The sequence below is a fragment of the Anarhichas minor genome, unplaced genomic scaffold (genome assembly GCF_050575085.1).
Source record: "Anarhichas minor isolate MPS153535 unplaced genomic scaffold, ASM5057508v1 ptg000008l, whole genome shotgun sequence".
NCBI lineage: Eukaryota > Metazoa > Chordata > Actinopteri > Perciformes > Anarhichadidae > Anarhichas > Anarhichas minor.
In genome coordinates, this window is record NW_027466454.1 from 696123 (window position 1) to 719324 (window position 23202).

The 23202-nt window shown below is 41.0% G+C and overlaps 1 protein-coding gene across 1 annotated transcript; it reads right to left on the minus strand.

Annotated features, from left to right (window-relative positions):
• Positions 1–665: 665 nt before the first annotated feature.
• On the minus strand, positions 666–21657 carry ugl (ureidoglycolate lyase). Its single transcript, XM_076086779.1, has 14 exons — positions 21541–21657; positions 21235–21453; positions 20622–20712; positions 20434–20510; positions 19856–19966; positions 19701–19760; positions 18982–19138; positions 18241–18439; positions 17544–17622; positions 17373–17465; positions 15765–15837; positions 15591–15658; positions 12560–12684; positions 666–1359 (listed from the first exon to the last, which is right to left on the minus strand). The coding sequence occupies exons 1-14, from the start codon at positions 21655–21657 to the stop codon at positions 1188–1190; spliced, it is 1641 nt and encodes a 546-aa protein (XP_075942894.1). The 3' UTR covers positions 666–1187.
• Between the last annotated feature and the right edge of the window lie 1545 nt (positions 21658–23202).

Genomic DNA, 23202 nt, shown 5'->3' on the forward strand with positions numbered 1-23202 from the left:
TTTAATCTGCGATCCGTCTTCACTGTTTACATGTTGAAAAAAATCTGATCAGTCCGATCGGCTGCAGCGTCCAATCACATAACTGATGAACAATGAGGGGGCGTGTTGGCCGTTAAAACACTTCCTGGAAGGCTGTTCTCGTGCGTCCTCGCTCATGGCTCCTCAGAGATGCCTCCTCGATCCTCGATCCTCCGATCTAAATAAGAGCTTTGGGACGGCCGTCAATATGGCGGTGCAGAACAACTTCCGGTTCAAGCGAGGAGCGAGGAAATGACAATTAAGAGACTTGGGATGTACCCACAGACGAAAAGAATAGGCACAGGGGGAACCAGGAGGCACAGCCTGGCTGTGACGTAGTGTTTTCTTAGTGGTATTCTGGATTAATGTTGAAGCTAGCTACAGTACAACAATATCACTCTTGTTTTTAGATTTATCTTAAAAACCCTCTTTAGATCACCATCTACTTCCAACATTCCTTCAGTTTTAACATTTGGCTGTGACGTAGTGTTTTCTTAGTGGTATTCTGGATTAATGTTGAAGCTAGCTACAGTACAACAATATCACTCTTGTTTTTAGATTTATCTTAAAAACCCTCTTTAGATCACCATCTACTTCCAACATTCCTTCAGTTTTAACATTTGGCTGTGACGTAGTGTTTTCTTAGTGGTATTCTGGATTAATGTTGAAGCTAGCTACAGTACAACAATATCACTCTTGTTTTTAGATTTATCTTAAAAACCCTCTTTAGATCACCATCTACTTCCAACATTCCTTCAGTTTTAACATTTTGTGTATTAGCCAAAGCTTTATATACAATAATCAGAAGGAGGAGAAGGTGAGCAGTGTTTGGTTGATAGTAGCCGGCTAGTATAAATATTATTTAGTATGTAAAGCAAAAGAAGGGATCAACATCACAGTACAGGTCCTGACTTCTGGCTGTGAAAATGCTTTCATGATCCATGGTATCAAATTTGACACATACTGTAAGTGTTTCCTGATTTTTACTTACCCATTAAAATGAAATTAAATTCACCTAATAAACACAAACTGAATAGTTCCTCATAGTAACTAACTGATTAAGTCTATGAAATAGCTAAAAGAAAAATTTCCATTGCAATCTGTAGAAGTCCCTCGGGATCCAGAACATGTTCCTCATGTTGAGCAGAGAACAGTCTTCTGCTGGACGCTCACAGTTTGGGTTGGGGCAAGTCTGTGTTCAGAGCCTTCACCTGTTCAGTGTTCTGGGAGCTGAGAAAGGTGTGGTCCTGAATTAAATAGGTGGTGATAAAATCTGGGAAATCTCTCTTTAGGACCACTTCCAGGAACATGTCTGCTGCTGTGTGTAACCTCTGTTTAGCCCTAAAGAAGACAGACAGAAAGAGACATAACACCTGAACACCTGAGCCACAGCGCAGATAGGACAGAATATTCTACAGTGATGCAAATACAGAAATCTATTTCCAACAGGAAAAGACAAAGAGTTACGGAAAGAATGTATATATATATTTAATCAAAGTATTGATATGTAAAAAATCTTGTGTTTCTCTATCTCAGAATTTAGACTACCTGTTTCATAATGCTGAGTAATGTTGACTTGTTTTTTGTAATTCCTAACTTTCAAGCCATTCTTTTCTTTTCTCGTAGGCAAGTCCACAGAGACACTATGTGCTAACTGTAGCTTACACATAATGGACCGATAGCATTTTGTTAGCAATGGTATTGAAGAATTAGGACCCCAACATCTAAACTGACCGATGTTAGATAAAGAACAGACATTAGCTCGAAAACTGAAGTGGTTTATGGTTTGTCTGTGCCTCTTTTTGTGTTATGTGGCTGGTTGTCAATGTCAAAGTAAACATATGGTTACTTTGCAAATAAATCCCCTGACTATTCAAATGGGCATAACTCCAAAATATCATTTGAGATTAAACTGTCCTTAAAGTAAACATGAAATGTTAAATGATTTAATTGATGTATTCCTGTATTTTAGTGCCATGCTTTTCATTTTCAAATTTCATAAACATCAATCAAACATATACAGCCAAAAGAAACCAAAAACACAAACAAGGTACACGAACATCATATTAAGGGGAGCAGATGGAAACAAAACGAAGCAAACGTATTTTACCTAAAAAGTGTTTGCAATCCTAAATACTTCAACCATAAACAACCATTCAAATGTCTGCCCATCGTCCACCCAGAACAGCTCAGGGTTTTGATATAACATTTCATAAAACAAGGGAAACCTCAAATCGTCATTTAATGATATGAAATGAAAGTTTTCAACATCTTTTAGATCACAACCATTGCATATTCCTGCATGAATTTGAACCGACCTACTTCAATAGCAAGGGGTAGGATACCAGCTCTGAAAAGAGCACACAATGACCTCTGGCCTCTAGTTAGAAAGGAAGTAACAAAGGGCCCATGTCCATAACACTGCTTCATCTGAACATATGATCTAGATTTGACAATATGTCATTTGAACATTTGTCTCTGAAAGTATAGTTTCACTACGTTACCATCACAGCAAGCATTTTACGAAAGATATACGCCAAGTCTGGCTCCCTAAGATTTAATATATTTCCTTGGTCAGGGATGACTGTCTGCCTTATCTTAGTTAAAAACATTTTTTTGTTATCTCTGGCAAATGCATCAGGCGGTTCCACAGCCGGATCATCTCTCTCTTTTGTTCGAGATCCAGCGGCCCCTATACCCATATCTCCTTTTATCCCAAGACGAGGAGTAAATCATGTATCCCCAGAAAACCTCTTATGGCTCCATTCTGAAAATAATTGACCTTTTTGGCATCCTTGCAACCCCACACTCCAGCTGCATAGCTAAGAATTGGACAAAATGATTCATAGAGCTGTGAGTATGTGGATCGATATCTTTACAAAATGAATTTAGCTGATTATCGATCATGTGCGGCCCGCAGAGTCTGCTGGTATTCCAATCACTATTTCATAAGACATGAATTCATCCAAAGTAAAGTTTAAATATTAATAGGAATCAGCAGTGGCGGCTGGCCAATAGAGGGCCATGGGGCGTGGCCTCACCTTGAGCACCCCTCCTTGAGCCACAAAAATATATATATATAATAATAATAATAATAAATTATACAAATTGTCAATATTTGTGTTTTTGAAATATGGAATGTATTTGTGTTTTTGAAATATGGAATGTACCCAGTAATATTTGTAAAATATGATATCTGCGCAAAATATATGCTTTTCCTGCTCGTCCTCTCCGCCTGTCTGCATGTCTCAGCCATGGAGAAATGCCCCACAGGAGGCGGGTCTATGAAGCAGTTTAACAAATTGCTGATTAAAGATATAAATGAGTGACATACAATTTAGCCAATCAGCGTCCTCAAATAGATTCAGCTTGGGGCGAAAGTTACGCATTCTCGTCAGGAGAAGTCTCTACAGGCGAGCGCGAGCACTACTCCTCCAAGACCCGTTTGAGAGGAGAACTTTGGCGGAGATTCTGCAGGTCAAAGAGCTGATCCCAGATCAGCCTGACCTCACAATCAGACAGCAGACTAGCGGGAAAGGGAAGCAGTACATGCAAAGCTTCTCTAGTAGCTTTACTCTGGCTGATCACAAGCCTCCATGTAGAGCAAACAATATTCAACATCTTCAAGGATTATGTCACCTGCATAAAGTAAACCGGAAGCCCTATCACTCACTTGGACTCAAGCTATAGGGGCCTGATGTAATGCTTTAATAGCTTTGTAAAACTTGCCATCAACACCACCCTGGATGAGTTTCAAAAGAGCAAATATACATTGACCCAATCAAAAGCCTTCTGGAAATCTCTGAAGATTGTTTCTCCTGAATTCTTGCTCTGATGACTGTATACTGTAGATATGATGAATACAGGCCCTGTGCTTCCTGAATTCATTCTTCTCCTGTGAAGTACTGCAAGGGCCTGTTGTTAACAATATGTGAGTATATCTTATTGAGCGTACTCTCAGAATAAAACCCCTATAGTATAAAGGCACCCTGGGATCATTGTTGGCTTGATAATCGACTCATACCAAATGCCATGTCAGAAACATGTCTTTAATAAACTGAATAACACAAGGCAATACCTTGGGAGTTTTAAGTTTATTATAATCCCCCTAAATGTTACACACTGTTATTTTAAATCATCACTGTATTCACTGATATGAGTTAATCATTCATGAGAAATGAATAAACTTGTGGGGTTTTTTTTCTTTTAAAAGGTCTCTTAAACGGACTTCCGGTTTAGCGAATGGCGGAGTAGGCAGCTCGTCGGAAGGGCTCTGTCACTATTTTACATTTATTTGGCATTTTCTTTAATAATTACCCACCTGAAACTTGGAGAACCAGCTTCTAAATCACAAATCTCACGGCACAAATTTCAGCCAACCACGCCACTAATACCAGACACGACCAGACAATTCAAGCCATTGAGACTTCAATGAACGACTTTCAGGGGAGAATAACTACACTGGACCATGGTCGGCAGCTTTATGAAGGAGAACGAACTACTGAAGTTTAAGGTCGACGACCTCGAGAACAGATCACGGAGGTGCAATATCCGTATTACGGGCATACCTGAGAGAGCGGAGGGCACCCGCCCAACTTCCTTCATAGGAGAATTATTCGGCGCTGACGCTTTTCCCCGTGGTTTAGCCGTGGACAGAGCGCACAGGGTGGCCATCCAGAGGAGACCGGACGGCGCGCCTCCTCCCTTCATAGCCTGCATTCATCATTTCCAGACGAAGCAGCGTATAATGCAGCTGGCACGAGAGAAAGGTCCCCTGTCCTACAGTGGCGCGGGAATTCATATTTACGCCGACTACAGCGCTGAAGTGGCTAAAAAGAGAGCTACTTTCCCCCCTGTCAAATCCGCACTGAGGAAAGCAGGGTACCAATTCAGCCTGATCTTCCCGGCTAAGCTCCGAGTGATCGTCGATGGAACCAGGCACTAGTTTAACACTCCGAGTGAAGCGGCCGCCTTCCTGGAGAACAGTCAACCGGCAGTATGAGACCCCGTGGCAACCATAACAATGACTGTGGAGACATTACCTTTTAGTAGCTTATGTTGGTTGGGCTAACCGGTGAGTGAATATTTTTGTTGGCTAAGATGACACGTTGTATAAATAGTAAACCTTATGAACAGTATATTACTAACTTGATCGTGCTCACATAATGTTGGACAGCCATATACACTTCCCCCAACTTTACTAACCGAATGCCAATTATATATTATTTCCCCGCTCTGGTTTAACATAGTCATAGTTAATGCTACCTGTTCTTATTTTTTTTGTTACTAATTACTTAAATGGGTATCTCATCTCCTCTTGTTAAATTCTAACTCCTGGATATACAGAACGGCTGTTTGTTGTGTTGGTCAATGTTTAGAAAATGGCTTTCAATGTACTGCTCCGTAGACTCTTTAAAATAAGCGGGTCTCAGGTTAAAATCCTCTTTGTTTTTGCCTTTATAATCATTCTTAAAGACAGAGTTTAAAGTAAAGTTTGTAATAGTACAACGGATAGGGTTAACAGGTCTAGGTGCACAGGAATGGAGCCTTTTATTCTTAATGTATTTTATTGATTTTTTTCTTTCCTTTTTTTTTTTTTTTCCTTTCTCTTTTTGTTTTGTTTTGTTCTTTGTTTCCCCCCTGCCCTCCCTTCAGCCCTCTGTTGCTATATCCCTCTTCTTAAACTACTATGAGCGGTTGGTCCAGTAAGGTGACTAACGTCCCAACCAAGTTCATATCCTGGAATGTAAAAGGAGTCAATAACCCAGTTAAGAGACAAAGGGTCATGTCTCATCTACAACAATTGACAGTAGACGTAGCATTCCTACAAGAAACTCACCTTTGTAACACCAACGTTGCTGGTCTCAAGCGAAATTGGGTTGGCCAGGTGTTCCATTCCAGATTTAATGCAAAGGCCAGAGCGACAGCCATATTGATTAATAAAAAGACCTTTTTTCATCCCGAAGAGATTATTAGCGACCCAAACGGGAGATATGTTATTGTTACTGGACAACTCTGTGCTAATCCTGTGATTTTGGTAAACGTGTATGCCCCTAACTGCGACGACAGTAATTTTTTTGAGAAGCTATTTCTTGCAATACCTAAGCTTGACAATGGATTGCTTATAATAGGAGGTGATTTTAATCTTGTGCTGGATGTCACCTTGGATAGGTCATCCCAGAAACCTCAGAACCTTTCCAAGTCGGCTGGAGTTGTGAACAATTTCATGCATAAGTGTGGCCTTTCAGATATTTGGAGGTTTAAGTTTCCCAACACCAGAGCTTACTCTTTTTTTCTCAAATGTGCATCATAACTATACCTGCATAGACTATTTCTTACTTGATAATAGACTGCTGCCTAAGGTTAAGTCCTGCTCGTATAATAGTATTGTTATATCGGATCACAGTGCCATTCCATTTGATTTAGACCTCCCAAACCGCCGTCCCCCAAACAGAATTTGGAGACTCAACCCTCTCTTACTGACAGATGACAATTTTGTGAAGTTCATTTCAGCCCAAATACAATTCTTTCTAGAGACTAACTCCTCCCCAGAGATCTCGCAAGCTACATTATGGGAAACTCTTAAAGCATACCTCCGTGGGCAAATCATAGCCTATTCCTCTACCACAGCGGTTCCCAAACTCTTTAGGCCACGCACCCCCAATCCCCCCCCCCCCCCCCCCCCACACACCTTAAAAAAGCCTGAAAATCGGACAAATGAGAGAACAGTTTGCTCGCGCGTGGCGTTTGTTTACAAGATAAAAAAAGACAAAAAAACTTCCGTTCGATTTCTTCTCCTGGTCTCTCCTCAACTCACCTCTCTCTCTGTCCCTCTCCTCTTTTATGACTGATAGCTTCAGATGTCCCACCTGACAGTTTCCCCGATTTCAGCCAGTTTAGCATATTTGCATGAATGTTGCTGAATGAATGAAGTTAGCTGTTAGCAGACGTTAGCTGCACAAGCTAGGCTGGCTAGTGTGTACGTAAAAGACTGGCGGCAGGAGCTGAAGTGCATTTATTAAATTGTAAGTTTTTAATTTTAAATTTAAATCTTACAAAGGGAATTTTTATAATTCATGTTTTTATTTTGTGAAAAATCCCACTTACATTTTTTTAAATTATATTTAATATTAATTATTACACCATTCAACCATCCTGTCTCCTAAAAATTACGTTCCCCCAAAACTAAAATGCATTCTCAATTACGTTTGACTAAAAGCCGCCTCTCATTCTCCCTATTACGCGGTCAGAATACTACCACAACACGCCGCCTGTCTCGCGGGGCAACAACTCGTGGGCGGGGGTAGAGGCGAGGCAGATCACAGAAAAATAATAAAGAATATGTATGGAAAAGATATGTTGATTAGAAACGTTTTTGTAATACGTCAAACACAAACGTAATCAGGGAGAAAATACGTTTATGGTCAAACGTAATTGAGAATGCATTTTAGTTTTGGGGGAACGTAATTTTTAGGAGACAAGACTGCACCATTAGACCACCATTACATTTTTCCTCTCGCGCACCCCCGAGAGGCACCACACTTTGGGAATCCCTGATATAGAGCAACACAATGCATGTTTGCACGTGTTCTGTAGCACCACACAGCGGATACAGGAAGCAGTGCACTATTTGCAAAGTATCATATTCAGCATCAGGCTGTCCGAAGGGAAAAAAATACGTCGGACTCGCAGCTTTAATTTATATCGTAGCTGCTTTCATTGTTTGTATCCTGTAAAGCAGGGGTGTCAAACTCATTTTCACTCTGGGCCACATCAGCATCATGGTCGCCCTCAAAGGGCCGGTTGTAACTCTAAGACTGTGTAACTGTAACTACTCCCTAACATATTGTTAAATAACTATCTCTGCATTTGATTGTTGTTTATTCAAGTGTAAAAATATTGTACATGCAGTTATATAAATGTAAAAATATATGTAAGCACATTTGTTATTATAACATAAATCCTTTTAATTTAGGGTTAAGAAACCCACATTACTCTATCAAAGATCAAACTTTTAAAGAAAATAACAAAGAAAAATATCATCAAACACAAGTTATTACATTAACTTTGTTCAAAGCTATTTTTGCCACCTCTCTGCATCACTAATGTCCCTCCCCGTCGTCGTCCCGTGCATGGCAGCTCCTCAAGAGCTCCTCACTGAGTGTCAGGTCTTATAAACATGGATAGATGCGCTGTATCCGTGTTGTCTGTGCTTTCATCAACAGCTAATGAAAAATACAAGTACCTGCTCATCTCTTCGGCTAGCTGTGTTGTTAGATTGCCTGCTAGTTCATGAACCGAGTGGTCTGCGATGGTGTTTCTTCACAAACTGGCATTTGTAAAAGTCTGTATCTGATCGGAGCACATCTGCTCACATACCTTTAGCATGCACTGGGCTGTAGCTTCTGTAAATATATTCTGCTGTGATTGCAGTCTGCCTTTTAATTCTTGGACAATTTGATGTTTTTCTTGGAGGCTATATTTAGCTCCGTGTTTGGTGTCAAACTGCCGACGTGAATTGTATTCCTTCATCACCGACACTGCCTCATAACACAGAAGCTCGCTCACAGAAGCTCGCGCACCCCCAGGGGTCTAAATATGTTCATTCCCCGACTACAGATCTTTATAAGGAACGGTTAAGACTCCAAACTGAATTTAATCTTCTATCTACTGATGAGGCAACACGTCTAATCTTAAAATCCAGACATAATGTGTATGAATTTGGAGATAAATCTAGTAGACTACTGGCTATGCAAGCCCGCCAAGTGGCTACCACCCGTAATATCACAAAGATTCAATCAAACACAGGAGAAACGTTGATAGATCATAATGACATAAATAAAACCTTTTTACAATTCTATTCTAACCTTTACACCTCAGAACTTAGCAATGACCTCAGCCCCTCATGTGCCTTCTTTGATAATTTGACTATCCCTACTGTATCAGAGGAACAAAACACCAATTTAGGTGGAGATATCTCAGTTGCTGAAATCATCATGGCCATACAATCTATGCAGAACAACAAGTCACCAGGCCCGGACGGGTTTACGACGGAATTTTATAAAAAGTTCTCCTATCAGCTGGCACCAACTCTTAAAGCAATGTTTAAAGAAGCACTCTCCTTAGGCATTCTTCCTACAACTCTGAGACAGGCCTCTATATCCCTACTGGCTAAGAAGGATAAAGACCCAGTATTCTGCTCATCTTATCGCCCTATCTCCCTACTTAATGTGGATTTTAAAGTGCTGTCTAAGGTCTTAGCTAAACGCCTGGAGAGTGTGATCCCAGATATTGTCTCACCTGATCAAACAGGATTTATCCAAGGCCGACACTCCCACTCAAATTTACGAAAACTATTCAATGTTGTCCATTCGGCCCCCTTAACGTGCCCAGAGGTAGTGGTTTCTCTTGATGCAGAGAAGGCCTTTGACCGGGTCGAGTGGAAATACTTATTTGCTGCCCTCCAAAAATTTGGCTTCTCTGAGGAATTCATTGCCTGGATCAGATTACTGTATTCCTCTCCCCTAGCAGCTGTAATCTCTAACAATACTCAATCTGACTACTTCCCCCTTGGTCGGGGAACAAGACAAGGGTGTCCCCTTTCTCCTCTCTTGTTCGCACTAGCCATTGAGCCCCTGGCAGTGGCACTGCGACTCTGTAAGGACTTTAAGGGTATACCTCGGGGTGATTTAGAACTGAAGGTTTCTCTTTACGCGGATGATTTGCTGCTGTATGTCTCTGACCCATCTCTATGTCTTCCCTAAATTCTAGAGATCCTGAATCGGTTTGGGAAAATATCAGGATATAAGCTAAATTTGCAAAAGAGTGAACTTTTCCCTCTAAACTCTGAAGCAGAGGCACTCCCTTCCAGCCTTTTCCCCTTTAAGGTGGCCCGGGATGGCATTAGGTACTTGGGGATTGAGGTCACACGCTCCTTTCATTCTACTTTTAAAAATAGCTATATTACCCTTTTTGTCACGATCAGGCTTTGCCCTGTGTGTTCTGTGTCTTTGTTTCTTTCTGTAGCTCCTCACTCACCTAATCAGTTCATTCAGTGCACCTGCCAGTCACACTCACCTCATCAGCTCATTAGTCTCACCTGTTCACTCTGCCTAGTTCACTATTTAAACCCCTGTCTTTCACTCACTCACTGCCAGATCATTTTGTTTGTTTCCTACCTACCCGCCCGTTTTGCTCATCCTGTTCCCGGTTTCCCAGTCTGTCTGCCCTGCCTTGTCCTGCCGGATTTTCCCCCTCGTCTTTTGTCTTGTCCTTGGATTAACTGTTTTTGTTTGTGAGCTATTAAATACCTTTTTTCCCCTACTCTGACTGTCTGCGCTTGAGTCCTCATCATGCCCGTGACACTTTTGAATAAATGCAAACAGGATATGATTCGCTGGGCCTCGTTACCATTATCAGTAGTGTGTCGTGTTAACCTAATTAAAATGATAGTATTACCCAAATTTTTATATCTCTTTCAAAATATTCCTATCCTGATTAAAAAATCTTTTTTTTTTTAAATCTTGATAAAGATATCATTTCTTTCATATGGGGGACCAAACCTAGTCAGATTAGCAAGACTCGACTCCAAAGACCAAAGCACGCAGGAGGCTTAGCTTTACCCAATTTTCTCTTTTACTATTGGGCATGCAATATCCAGAACCTACTTCACTGGTTTGAAGACAGGCCAATTGTGGGAAAGGCGGACTGGGTACAAATAGAATTTTCCTCCTGCCGGCACCACCTCGGCTCAGTGGTCTGTGCAGCCCTGCCTCTTCTTAGCAATAACTTGAGTACAAACATAATGGTAAATCACACAATAAGAATATGGGCTCAGAGACATTTTGGGCTGCAAGGAGCCTCCACCCGCTCCCCCATCAAATTTAATCATATGTTTATTCCCTCCTGTACAGATAACGCATTTACTCTATGGTTTGATAAAGAGATCAGATCAATCCATAATTTATACATAGAAGACACGTTTGCTTCATTCTCCCAATTATCACAAATCTATGATCTACCAAGGAACAATTTTTTCCGCTACTTGCAGATCAGGAGCTTCGTACGAAACACGTTTGACTCATTTCCGAACAAGCCCATGAAATCTCATGTTGACAACCTCCTAGAACTGAACCCGAACAGTAGAGAATTGATATCCCAAACTTACGAGCTCATTAACAATATCAACCCACACTCCTTGGAAAATTTAAGAATGGCCTGGGACTCAGATCTTGGAGTGGTTATAACAAATGACCAATGGGACTCTATTTTAGACTTGATATATACATCATCTCCATCCGCTAAACACAACTTAATACAGCTAAAAGTGGTACACAGGGCTCATTACACTAATGCTAGATTGGCAAAAATTTACCCTAACTCTGATCCGTTATGTCCTCAATGTAAAGGCCAGCCAGCAGACTTGTTGCACATGTTCTGGCTATGCCCGAAACCCTCCACCTTTTGGATAAGTATTTTTAAAGCTTATAGTGAGATGTTTGCAGCTCAATTTGACCCGGACCCAATTTGCGCACTCTTTGGCTTAATACCAGAAGACTTCCGTGCCCGTTTACCAAATAAAGCCAATGTGGTCGTAGCCTTCACTCCTTGCTCGACGTTTGATCCTTCTGAGATGGAAGCAACGTGCCCCCCTCGTTCTCCCACTGGGTCAAAGATGTCATGTATTTCTTGACACTTGAAAAAATTAAATATACTCTCAGAGTGTCCTCCCAAACCTTTCGTAAAGTATGGAGACCTTTTCTAGAATACTACGATTCCTTACAAGAACCTCTCGACAAAGACTAATGTGTAATATTGATGTCAAGAATTTAGTTTCTTAGATGCTGATAACCCAAACACGCTCCTCTACGTTCCCAACAATATTATGTCTGCATCTCCGTCACCTGAATGTACCTGAATTTACCTAAATGTATAAGTTCCATAGCCTGTAACCCTGCATTGGGTGGGTTGGGTGGGCAGGGTTGGGAATGAGGTTTTAAATTTCAATCTGTAATTGCCCTCAGACATGTGTGAATCCTCTTCCCTGGTGGGATAAAAACTGTGAAAATCAATAAAACATATTTACAAAAAAAAAAGGTCTCAAGACTATATATTTTCATTTGTAATAGCTGTTTTTTTTCTCCGTCCATTGGAATAGACGGCAGTAAAATAACACATGATGAAGTATTTGAATACATTTTTTTCACAGTACGAATCCACCATTACAATATTTGTTTTATGTGTGTTTAGAACATAATTGGGCTCTGAACAGATTTGATACAGCTATAAGCTATAGCTAAAGAACAGCAGTAGTCTGACTGGTATGTGCACAGAGAAAGGTTTTGTCAAGAAAACAAAAAATATAAATAAACATTTTTCAAGAGAGCATGGGGCATATAATGTACAGAGCAGATCTACTGTGTATGCTATTATTTGGGGCAATGAAAAAAATGTAATGTCAATGGAGCTAGTGATCTACCATGATCACGTGTCCTCATCGCTGAAACGACCCAAAAGGTGCCCTTAAGGAGTGTCTGCTTACCTAACGGAGTGACAGAGAGCCCTGAGCTCCATCATGAGCTCCTTGATGAGGTCAGTCACCAGCCGCCTGCTCACCACCCTGCTGTCGTCCTCCAGCTGAGTCTGGTGACGGATCCACTGCCACACCTGACACATGAAACACACTCAGTATCTTGTCAGGTGATTCGTACCTCAGGGTCAAAATGGCTGGTTAACAAACTAAAAGGCCTGTTTCCCCGTAGCCTTTTCATTTAGAGATAACGGTTTTGTTTTTCGTTTGAAAAGCAGTACAGCACAGGCACTATTAAAAGCCCTGAAAACCTCATTTCTCAACCAGCGTCTCTGAGCAACAATATACATGCGGGTACTATTTTCTGCCTCAGTTAGAGCAGATTTCACATCATCTGTCTGTGCTCTTCTTACTGATTGAAGTGGGCAGGGCTCAGTTATAAAAACATGATGTCACACATTTATGTAGAGCAATCCGGATTAAGCAACATTTGAATCAAGTTATGGTTGGTTGCTTGCTTGTGTTTTAAGGCACTTTCAATCAAATCAGATGAAACCAAGTTCTTAGCCGTGCTAGCGGCTCATTCCTGGCGATGGCAATCGCCAGGAATGGCGGTTGGTCCACCACTTTCAGTCTGAAATATCGCCACAGCTATTTGATGGATTGCCATGCCATTTTTACAGACATTGATGTAAAAGGTGATCCTGGACGTTAATATTTTGATGGAAATATTGCCACTACTTGGACCCTTATAATGCACTTAGGTGCTTGGCTTAAGACTATATAAGTCTACTGACTCTAGACTGTATATAAGAAGAGGACGTAGTCATCATGAGGTCACCCATTGGTTTGTGGACTGACGTTTTGAAGACTCGAGTCCGGCAGTCACCATCTTGGATTACGACCGTCGCCATGTTGCTTTTTTTGCAACCGATGAACAGAAGTTACCATATTTGGAATGCGGCAGAGGATTGATGTAGTGACGCCGAATAAGTCTCTGGTAGCGGCAGCGGCCTGTCAATCATAGTAGTCCCGCCCTAAAGCATACCCTGCTTTATGGTCTATTTGACTCTAAATGGAACATAATTACGAAATGAACATCATGCTGTATTGAAGAAGACTTGAAACTAGAGATTGCGACTATAAACTCATGTTTACAATGTTTACTGAGGTAATAAATCAAGAGAGAAGTAGAGTCATTTTCTCATAGACTTCTATACAACCAGAGGAGTCGCCCCCTGGTCGTCAGTTGAGAAATGCAAGTTTTAAGAAACTTCCACATTGGCTTCACTTGGCAGAACCGGAGGTTTCCGCCTGCTCATGACTCATGAACTGTGTAAGCCAATTTCAAGCCACGCTAGCAGCAATGTCAGTGTCTAGGTCAGTCAACCCACAACTGTGGTCCAGACTGAAGCAACAGTCTGGACAACTACTAGATGGATTCCCATGAATTATCAGGTCAACATTTTAATATGTCCAATACTTTGCTTTATGACCAAATACCTGCAAAACTAATGACATTTGCATCAGATTCAGCTACTTTGTGATTAGTACTAATTTGCTAATGTTAGCTTTCAAATACACAAAAATAATTCCTGCTAAACATCAGCATGTTAGCATTGTTGATGGTGATGTTAGCTAGCATTTTGCACATAAATGAGCAGCTGAATAATAGCAACTGAATAGCTTTCATGTAGGCCCAACAGAAAGAAATCAGCATTGCTCAAAGCCCACCAAAGCGTATCTGTTCTTGAGTCGGATGAGTCACAGACCATCATTTTCCCCATTTTGTAAAACATTTTCTTCCCTACTCCATTTTCTTTTTCTTAAACTAGGCAATCCTTCAAAAATATATTGCATATAAATACCATTTGACCTGCAGGTGGCACTAAGGCAAAATGATAACTTCTATCTATCGCAGTGGTCATGAGTCTAACTGAGAGTACATCCACACGGGCGTTTCAGCATCGTTTTCGAATTGATCTGCATCCACACGGCAACCTTCGAAAACGGATATCACGTGACCATTAACGTACACTGGGCATGCGTGTGACGGTGTAAACAGGAAGTAGATTGGTTGCTTAGTTTAAAAAAATACGACCTAATGAAAGGTTGTGTTTGATACTTAAGATCTTCCTCTAAAATATTCCTCTATAAACTCAAACAGACAGTGCGTGGAAAGTTTCAGACGTTTTATTTTTCAGACTTAGTTACAGCGCTGCGGGTCTTTCTCTATCTCTCGCTCTCTCTCACATCAAATTTACTTTCAAATCAACACTTACATGTAAACGTTTACTAGATTATGGGTCCATAAATGTGGTCAACACACGTCTCTCACTCGTTTCCTCGTTGTTGTCTGTTCTCACTCGTAGCTCTGCTGGTGGCTTAGCTATCTGTCCTACTGAATAGCATTTACTGCTAACCGTGACTTCAGACGTCCGCTCCGTAGGGCTGATAACGCCGCTGGTCACGCCGCTCGCTAATCGCTCCATTAACAGCTGCTTCCTCCACAGAAATGCAGACTTTAACTGAACAACAGCTGCTAGTTAAGACAACAAGGTCAGCAACGCCTGCAATCAGTTGTCCATGTTAAATTAACCTGGTAGTCGATCAGTAATCAATGTTGTTGTTTGAGCTTCCGGGTAAGGGTCACGTGATAGGCATGTGACGAATCAGGGAAGGACACGTCATGAACCAAAGAACCAATCAAGTAGCGAAGGCGGGTGTGGTCTGAATGTATCTGTTTTCGACCGTCCACATGAAGAGGCAGCCCCAGAGTTTTCAAACTTATCCGTCTTCGGGAGCGTTTTCAAATTCCTCCGTTTTCGGTGCTCGAAAACTCCGCGTAGTGTGGACGCTCAGTGTAAACGTAGCAAAACATATGCGTTTCAAATGGAAACGGAGTAATGTGGACATGGCCTGAAATGTCGTACAATCCTCCTTGTACAAAGCCCTAATATTTGCAGACAGGTTTTTGTCTTTGCAGTAAGTTATGGCCCACAGGGATGGCTGCTGAAGTTGGATCGTGTAATCCTAAACCCACCTGTGATCTGGAAATCTCTGCTGTGGCTGAATCTTCGACCTGGCCTCTGTAGAAAAAATGACCTCTACCTAGGAAACAGAGAATTGCTTTTAACAGTCCACACAATAAGACTCACTTCATTCATCCTGCCTGCTCCTAACCATGAGGAGAACAAGAGTATGTGAATGTACATACCTGATAGCCAAGCATTAACAAAGAGGACACCAACTGCAATGTTATGCTTCAAACCGTAAAGGGTGACTCCTCCCTGGAGAAAAACAAAATACATCCGAATATACTTTATTATTAGAGACTAACACTGCATATCCAGTTATTTTTTACATACAACTACCAAGATCAGAATTACCTTCTCATCCTATCATGCTCTGTCTCATGTATGAAAATGCTACACCTGTAAGAGCCATTTTGTTGTTTTTGTTTTTGTACAACCTCCCACCACATGGGGGTGTAGTGCCGATGTAAATCAGAGCACAGGTAATATAATCAGTGGGGTCATTGGACACAGGTTGTTGCTAATAGGTAGAAGCAAACAGTTTTTGACCGTGCACATTTAACGAATGTAAATGTTATGATTTATTGGTTTATGGAGAAAATGGATAACTGAAGAGAAAGTGGAGGAACTCTGATTATGTGAGAAATAAAATGCCTATATTGGAAACGGCTTAGTTATTTATGGCACGCGTCAGAACAAACATTTCAGCAACCGTAGTGACTTTTTATTGGGAAGCAACGGTCACTACAACACCTAAGGGAGATTTTAGAGTGACATGTTGGACAGCGCTCTCCACTTGAAGAGGAATATGTTTTGGATTTATCGGGTTCATCCCTGGAGTAGAATTCTACCTAAACTAAGACATTTCATGTCATTCATGTGTAAATGAATTTGACATTCCCTCCCATAATATCTGCAGCAGTCTTCTTGCATGGTGCTTAGCATAGACTGTGTATAATAAGTGGATGTAGTCCCCGTGAAGTCACCCATTGGTTTGTATACTACTGTTTAGAAGCCTTGAGTTTGGCATTTGGGCCATTGCCATCTTCTATTTTTGGAGCCAGATGTGACCATATTTGAATTAGAGGGTGGAGCTTGAGAGCCTGGTGGAGCCATGTACCGTTAACATTAACAAACACTAAGTTACCTGTTAAAGCTTGGTTAGCATGGTGCATCCATAATTCACATTAACTGTGATATTAATTGGGATGCTAATTTTGGCCTAAAACAAGATGTACTTACCAGATAAAATTAACAGCCGCCTTCTTAGTGTCTTGTAGTACAACCAATTGCTGAACAAGACATTTTTAAGTGACCAGGTTGCCGTGGTAGCGACATGTCAATCAAATGCTAGCCCCGCCCTAAAGCATACCCTGCTTTATGGTCTATTTGACTCTAAATGGACCATCGTTTACTAAATGAACATCATGCTGTATTGAAGAAGACTTGAAACTAGAGATTGAGACCATAAACTCATGTTTACAATGTTTACTGAGGTAATAAATCAAGAGAGAAGTAGAGTAATTCTCTCATAGACTTCTATACAACCAGAGGAGTCGCCCCCTGGTGGATATTAGAGAGAATGCAAGTTCAAGACACTTCCGCATTGGCTCCACGTTTCAGAAAAGGAGGTCGCCCATTGGTGCCCACTAAATCTGTCAATTGGAACATAAAGGCTAGAAGAGGCTTTTTGTTTCAGTCTACCAATGGTTGAATCTGAACAAATTGTTGAATAATGTTAAAATGTTACAGCTTCTGCTGTTCTATTCTGAGACAACTGAGCGACTGACCAAAGGCATGGACAACAGGTCATCAGGAGTCACAGTGACATCATGTCGAAGCTGGTAAAGCTGGTTATCTCCTTCAGTGTGGAGCTTGAAGAGCTAGAAGAGGTGAAGAATTACCAACAGAAAACATTGTATTTATAGAGAGCTTTGTATGGCTCATGATCCAGTACTCACTTTCTGCATGGGCTTAATCAAGCTCAGATCATACACCATGAAACCGTCCACACCTGCCTGGATCTCCAGCAACTTCAGTCTGACAGGTGGGAGGAAACAGTGTCAGAGGAGCCAACATGTTTCAATTTAAAAATGCATTAACTGTGAAGATAACATCTGTCAACTCAGCAAAGAATACAGACATCACCAGGCTAAATACGCATGCATGACACTGTATATTATGTGGTTTATTAACATGATGTGGCAATAACTTTGTCAGATTTCTTTTGACTAATGAAATAATGCTGGCTTTTCAGTTTGACCCTTCATCACCGGTTCAGTGTGATGGACATCAGCGAGACAGTTTGACAAAGACAGTCTGCTCTGTGCAGTGGTGGAGGGAGTATTCACTTTACTTTAAGGGTAACTTTGGTATTTTTCAACCTGGACCATATTTCTACATATTTTTGTGTCGAAGTAACTATAGGGAGAACAATTTTTGAAATTAGTCCTTGTCAATGTAATGTAACATCCATTAAAAGTACTTGTTTTTGCCAATGACAGGCTCAGATTGCTATTATAAGTGTCTGACAACATTATGAAAAGGACCCTACAGAGAAATACAACATTTTTCTTTACCTTTCGCTTTAACTGGTTTGTCTGTTATTGTGTCCAAGTGTCATTCAGTCTCATTGTGTGTGAACAGCGATGTTCCTACCTGGTGACAGTAGCCAACACTCTGCTGTGGGAGTCACTGAGCGGGTCCTGAGGCAGCAGCAGGGCTGCCATGCCTCCTGTGGCCAGCGCCCCCCTCCGATGACATGTCTGAACCAGCAGGTCCATGTAGCTGCGCAGAAAACGCTTCTCCATGTTCACATATTTACTGCGGTCGGGCAGCAGGAAGGCCTGTCGGTGACCTGGAGGAGAAACGCATGACCTCTTGACTTCAATGAGGCAAGGATTGCCGTTTTTCAGCTTCACTTTTGTTTACAATTTGCCGATTGTATATCGTTATTAATAATGATAAATACACTCCATCATACCTATTCTATGAGCCGTAATTCTGATAATACAGTTGGCCATGCACCCATGGGTGAATTATGAGACAATGGGACCCTGGGCACAGACATGCAAAAGGCCCCACCACCTCTTCTACACAGGAGCAAGACACAGAGACATTATAGTTGTTGATTTGTGTCTCTTTGTAGTCGTTACACGTCTCTCTGTGAGTTTGTGTCTCTTTGTAGTCTTTTAATGTCTGGGTGGTACATACAGTATCTCTTGCAGTGACATTTATAGGTGAAGGCCAGGGGGACCCTGAAACTTTGGGCCCCTGGAGTCTGTTCCCAGTAGACCCATTCATTCTATTCATGCGTGGACCTTCCCTGAAACAATGATTGGGTTCAGAGGCTCGGTGTAAAGCACAGGGTTCATTGGGAGGCCAGAAGGTTTGGCTCACCAAATTTATTGACAAAGGAGGCTGAATAATCCCAGATGCCACAGTTTAGTCCTGCTGAATGGTCTCGCAGCTCGTAGAGAATCTCCTCCATCTCAAATGCTGCTAATACATTTTCAATTAGCACCGTCGCCTTAATGCTGCCCAGCGGAAGGCCCAACTAGACACACACACACACACACACAGATACAGACAAATTCAGTAGATACGACCACATATGAGGGACCATTTCACAGAGATTATTTTATACCACTACTCACAATAAACAGGGCATTCAAAAATGTTAATAAGAAAAAAATACTGAAAAAGAAAAATTGAAATGGCAGTTTGAAAATGGAGAGTAAAATTGCTGCAATAAACCGGAAATAAAAAACTGTCTTAAACAGAAATGCTCAAAGTGAAAGTAAAAACATGTATTTCTAGAACAGGAAAATCAGTCTCTTTTTTCCATCTGCCATTTACCACTTAGCTTCTCCAGATGTGTGTAATAAATGAGGTGTAGAATAAAGCGTGTTGGATGGCCTTGAAATAATTTACACCAGGGGAGTGTGTATACTGTGATTAAGTCCTGGTATTAGGGACACAAAACAATTGATCTGAGATTTTGAGAATGAAGTTAAAAACAAGTCATCAAATTTTGAGAATAGAACTGTATATATAAAGAACACTTTGTAGGAGAACATAGATATTTGATATGTGCATAAACACTGACACATGCAGACCTTCTGTTGTGTCCAGACAAATATTTTGTTCCATAGTCTGGCCTCCATGAAACTCTCCACCTAAAAAACAAGAAGAAACAGTAGAACTTCATGACAACGGTTTTGAGTGATGGTGTGTGTGTAGGTGTGTATGTGTGTGTGTGTGTGTGTGTTACTTTTGAGAGGTAGAAAAAGGGTCCACTCTTGTTTTCAAAAAGTGTCTCTCCACAGTGAAACATGAGGAGTCCAAAGTCAAAGAGAGGACCAGGAGCCTCCTTCCCTGCCACCTGGCAAACAGATAGGGTCATCATTATGTATGGATTATTTTCTTTTGATTAATCATGTACTAGTATAGCCTATAACAAATCAAAAATAATGACAAATGTCCATCACATGTTACCAAAGCACCAAATAGATTTAAGAAAACTGCTTATTTTGTCTGATGGTATTCAAATTACATTCATATAAATGTAAAAATGACATCTTTGAGCAGTTACAACCAGTAAATGTTTGGTATTTGTACTGAAAAAAGTTTCAGCAAAAGTAAACATATCACTTCCCACAAATAATACAAATGTTTATTTGACCAGTAAATAAGTGTAAATATTTTGTTGAACTTTCAACCAAAAGCCAAGGCTGTAGCCAAGACATTAGAGCTTGATACTACCACTAGGAGTCGCCAAAGTCAAATCTTCAAACCCAATCTGCACTGACTGAATAAAGTGAGTGAGATGAACTACAGAGGTTATACTACCATCATGTTGTGCTCCACCATGTTCCAGGCACGAGGGCGAAGCATCAGCACTGGAGCCTGAGATATGTGAGGAACATCTGTGAACACATGGAGGGAGGTGGGTCAGAGAATGTGTCGACCTTACGTACCTCTATATACAGTAATGTAGCTGTGCCAACATGAGTATTGATATAAAGTAAGCCACTTACTGGGGAACTGGTTGTGAACTGCCTTAAAGACGTTATGAATGCCTTTGATCTGGTTGTAATATGTAGGACAGTTCCCATCATCAAAGTCAACCTGAAACCAAAGAGAGAGTTCACAGAGTCTGAAGTTATGTGAGTTATGTGAGTTATGTGTGGAGAGATGCTAGTGGCTCTGTGAGGCTGTGCTTGTAGGGACCATGGTGCTTTGAGCAATGCTAAGCTTATTGTTAACATGCTCACAATGATAATGCTACTAGTTGATATTTAGCACGTACGTTCTCTATATACATCTATGGCAATACCACGTTCACCATCTTGGTTCAACATGTTATCATGCTAACATCTGTACACAACTAGCCTACAGCATTACCATAAATGTTGTGTGTATGTAATTCTCACATCTACACATGTCTAACTGGAATCAAAGGACAGCATAGATGCACATGAACAGAGTTAACTGTGATATGACTATACTGAAGTTACTAACTGCATATAAGTGTACTCATAAATGTGAATGATTTCCACATTAGCAATCGTAAATAGGCCTTTTATCACCCAACAGTATAGCATTCTATGTCCAGTTCCTGTGTTGGTGTCGTGTGGGCACAGGTGGTACCTGTATGCCTTGTGCTGATGACTGCAGAGCTTTAATGAAGCGCTGGGTGTCACAGGGAGCCAGGTCCCCGATATCCACATGTCTTCTCTGGAGCCTCGGGGGAACCGGGAGCACCCTCCAGGCGGGGTCCCTCCTGATATGTGTGGTACTTTCCAGAAAGCTTGGCAGGTCAGCTGAGAGGTCCAAATGGGCCTTTCTGGACACTCGGAGCTGCAGGACCTGAGTGGAGTATAAAAGACCCCTCATCGTGAGTGGGGTCAAGTCTTCCATGCATTGAATTTTAAAAAGCCTTTTCAGCTGTCTTACCTGATCCACCTCCTCATCAAATGTGGAGATCAGCTCATGGAGGAAAAGGAGGGAGCCTGTGGTGAAAAGTGTCTCATATTCTGCTTCTAGACCTGAGGGGGGTGGGGACAGCTCCATGCTGACTGCACCCTGTGGACGAAAAGAGTCAACATATCATATCAGTGGGTCCAGGTCAATCTCCATATTTGCAGAAATTGGGCTCATTTTAGTGGCCCTAAAAAACAACAGCAGTCTTAAAAGTTTCGATAGGTTTACCAATAACACATGGATTCATTGTGAATAAAACTTAAACACACATGCTGGTGATGGATACAAACAGTCACAGAATTAGCGGTACAACATGGAGAAGTTGAAGAAGTTCTAACTGTAAGCAAATGTGATCTGACTCACAGTAGCACTCGTTTCTGATTCCCTAAGGAAACAGTAGCACAGGTCTACTTCACTCTACATAAACCTGCATAAACCTGAGGCAGTGGAACCAGCTATAAACAACATATTTGTTTGACATATTATCACCTCATAAAGTTGTTATGGCAAACAACGTCCTTATTATGCCTTCAACTTAAAGGGAGCAACATGACCATTCACTCTTGTGGGACATGAAACCAATGGGATGAAAGATGCTGAAAGGCCTGAAAGAGCTGCATTGATGGTAATAATTGTCTGGGGGTTCATTACCATGAGTGAGCATGTTCACATTATAATAATAAATAAATAAAATATAATAAAGAATATAAAAAGTCCGTGAGGAATATGTTTCAGGAGCACCCAGTAGCTCACTGGTTACAGCACATGCCACCTAACTTTGATTCAAGCACCAAAACATGTTGTCATTCAGGTTTCTTTACCAGTTTCAGTCACAAGAAATTCCTAAGGCTTGTCAAAGTAAACATGTGCCTGAAACAGAACACTAGTGCTAATGAAACTGCTCAGAAAATTCACCATACTTTGGAATTCTTTACTGTCCATTAAGTATATTTAGCTGCAAAATAAAGCAATGCAATGCTACTCACAGACATGAGGACAGGTCTCTGTTCACGCAGTAGAAGTGGACTTTGGTTATGCGCTGACTTTGGGCAGTGTTTAAACAGGAAGATGTTTGTTTTTATGCAGAGTTTAAAGTCCTATGTGAAGATTCATTGACTTTTGAGGCGATTTAAACACCGTACATGCCCAATATTGGGAATTTGGTCAGATTACTAATGCTGTAGGCATAGGTGGTATGAGAAATGTTTGATTTTATTGTATTGGAAATTACTAGATGTAATTGGAAATTACATGAAAATCTCAAACTTGGATCCAGCGTTCCTCAGTTTGCTTTATCCATTCTACAACAGTCCAGTTCTAACCAGTCTCAGCCTGAGCAAACCCCTGCTTTGATCTCTTAGCAAAGGAAACCTAGAGACTAAACAAGCCTTCACTAAGTCTTCTCAGTACTGTTCAAAGTTATGTTGGCTCTCCTTCCGTCCCTTTCAATATTTCAATATCTGTTTCTGTACTGTATATATCTTAAGTAAGAATCAAGATCCATATACTTTACATCTTTGTTTTGGTCGTTTCTTTGTTTGAGTTTTTGGTTCCTGAAGATACCAAGGACCTTAGCCTCCTGCAGTGTTTTAGAGCACTGGTTCCAAGTCTTTCCGGCTTGTACCCTCTTATTTT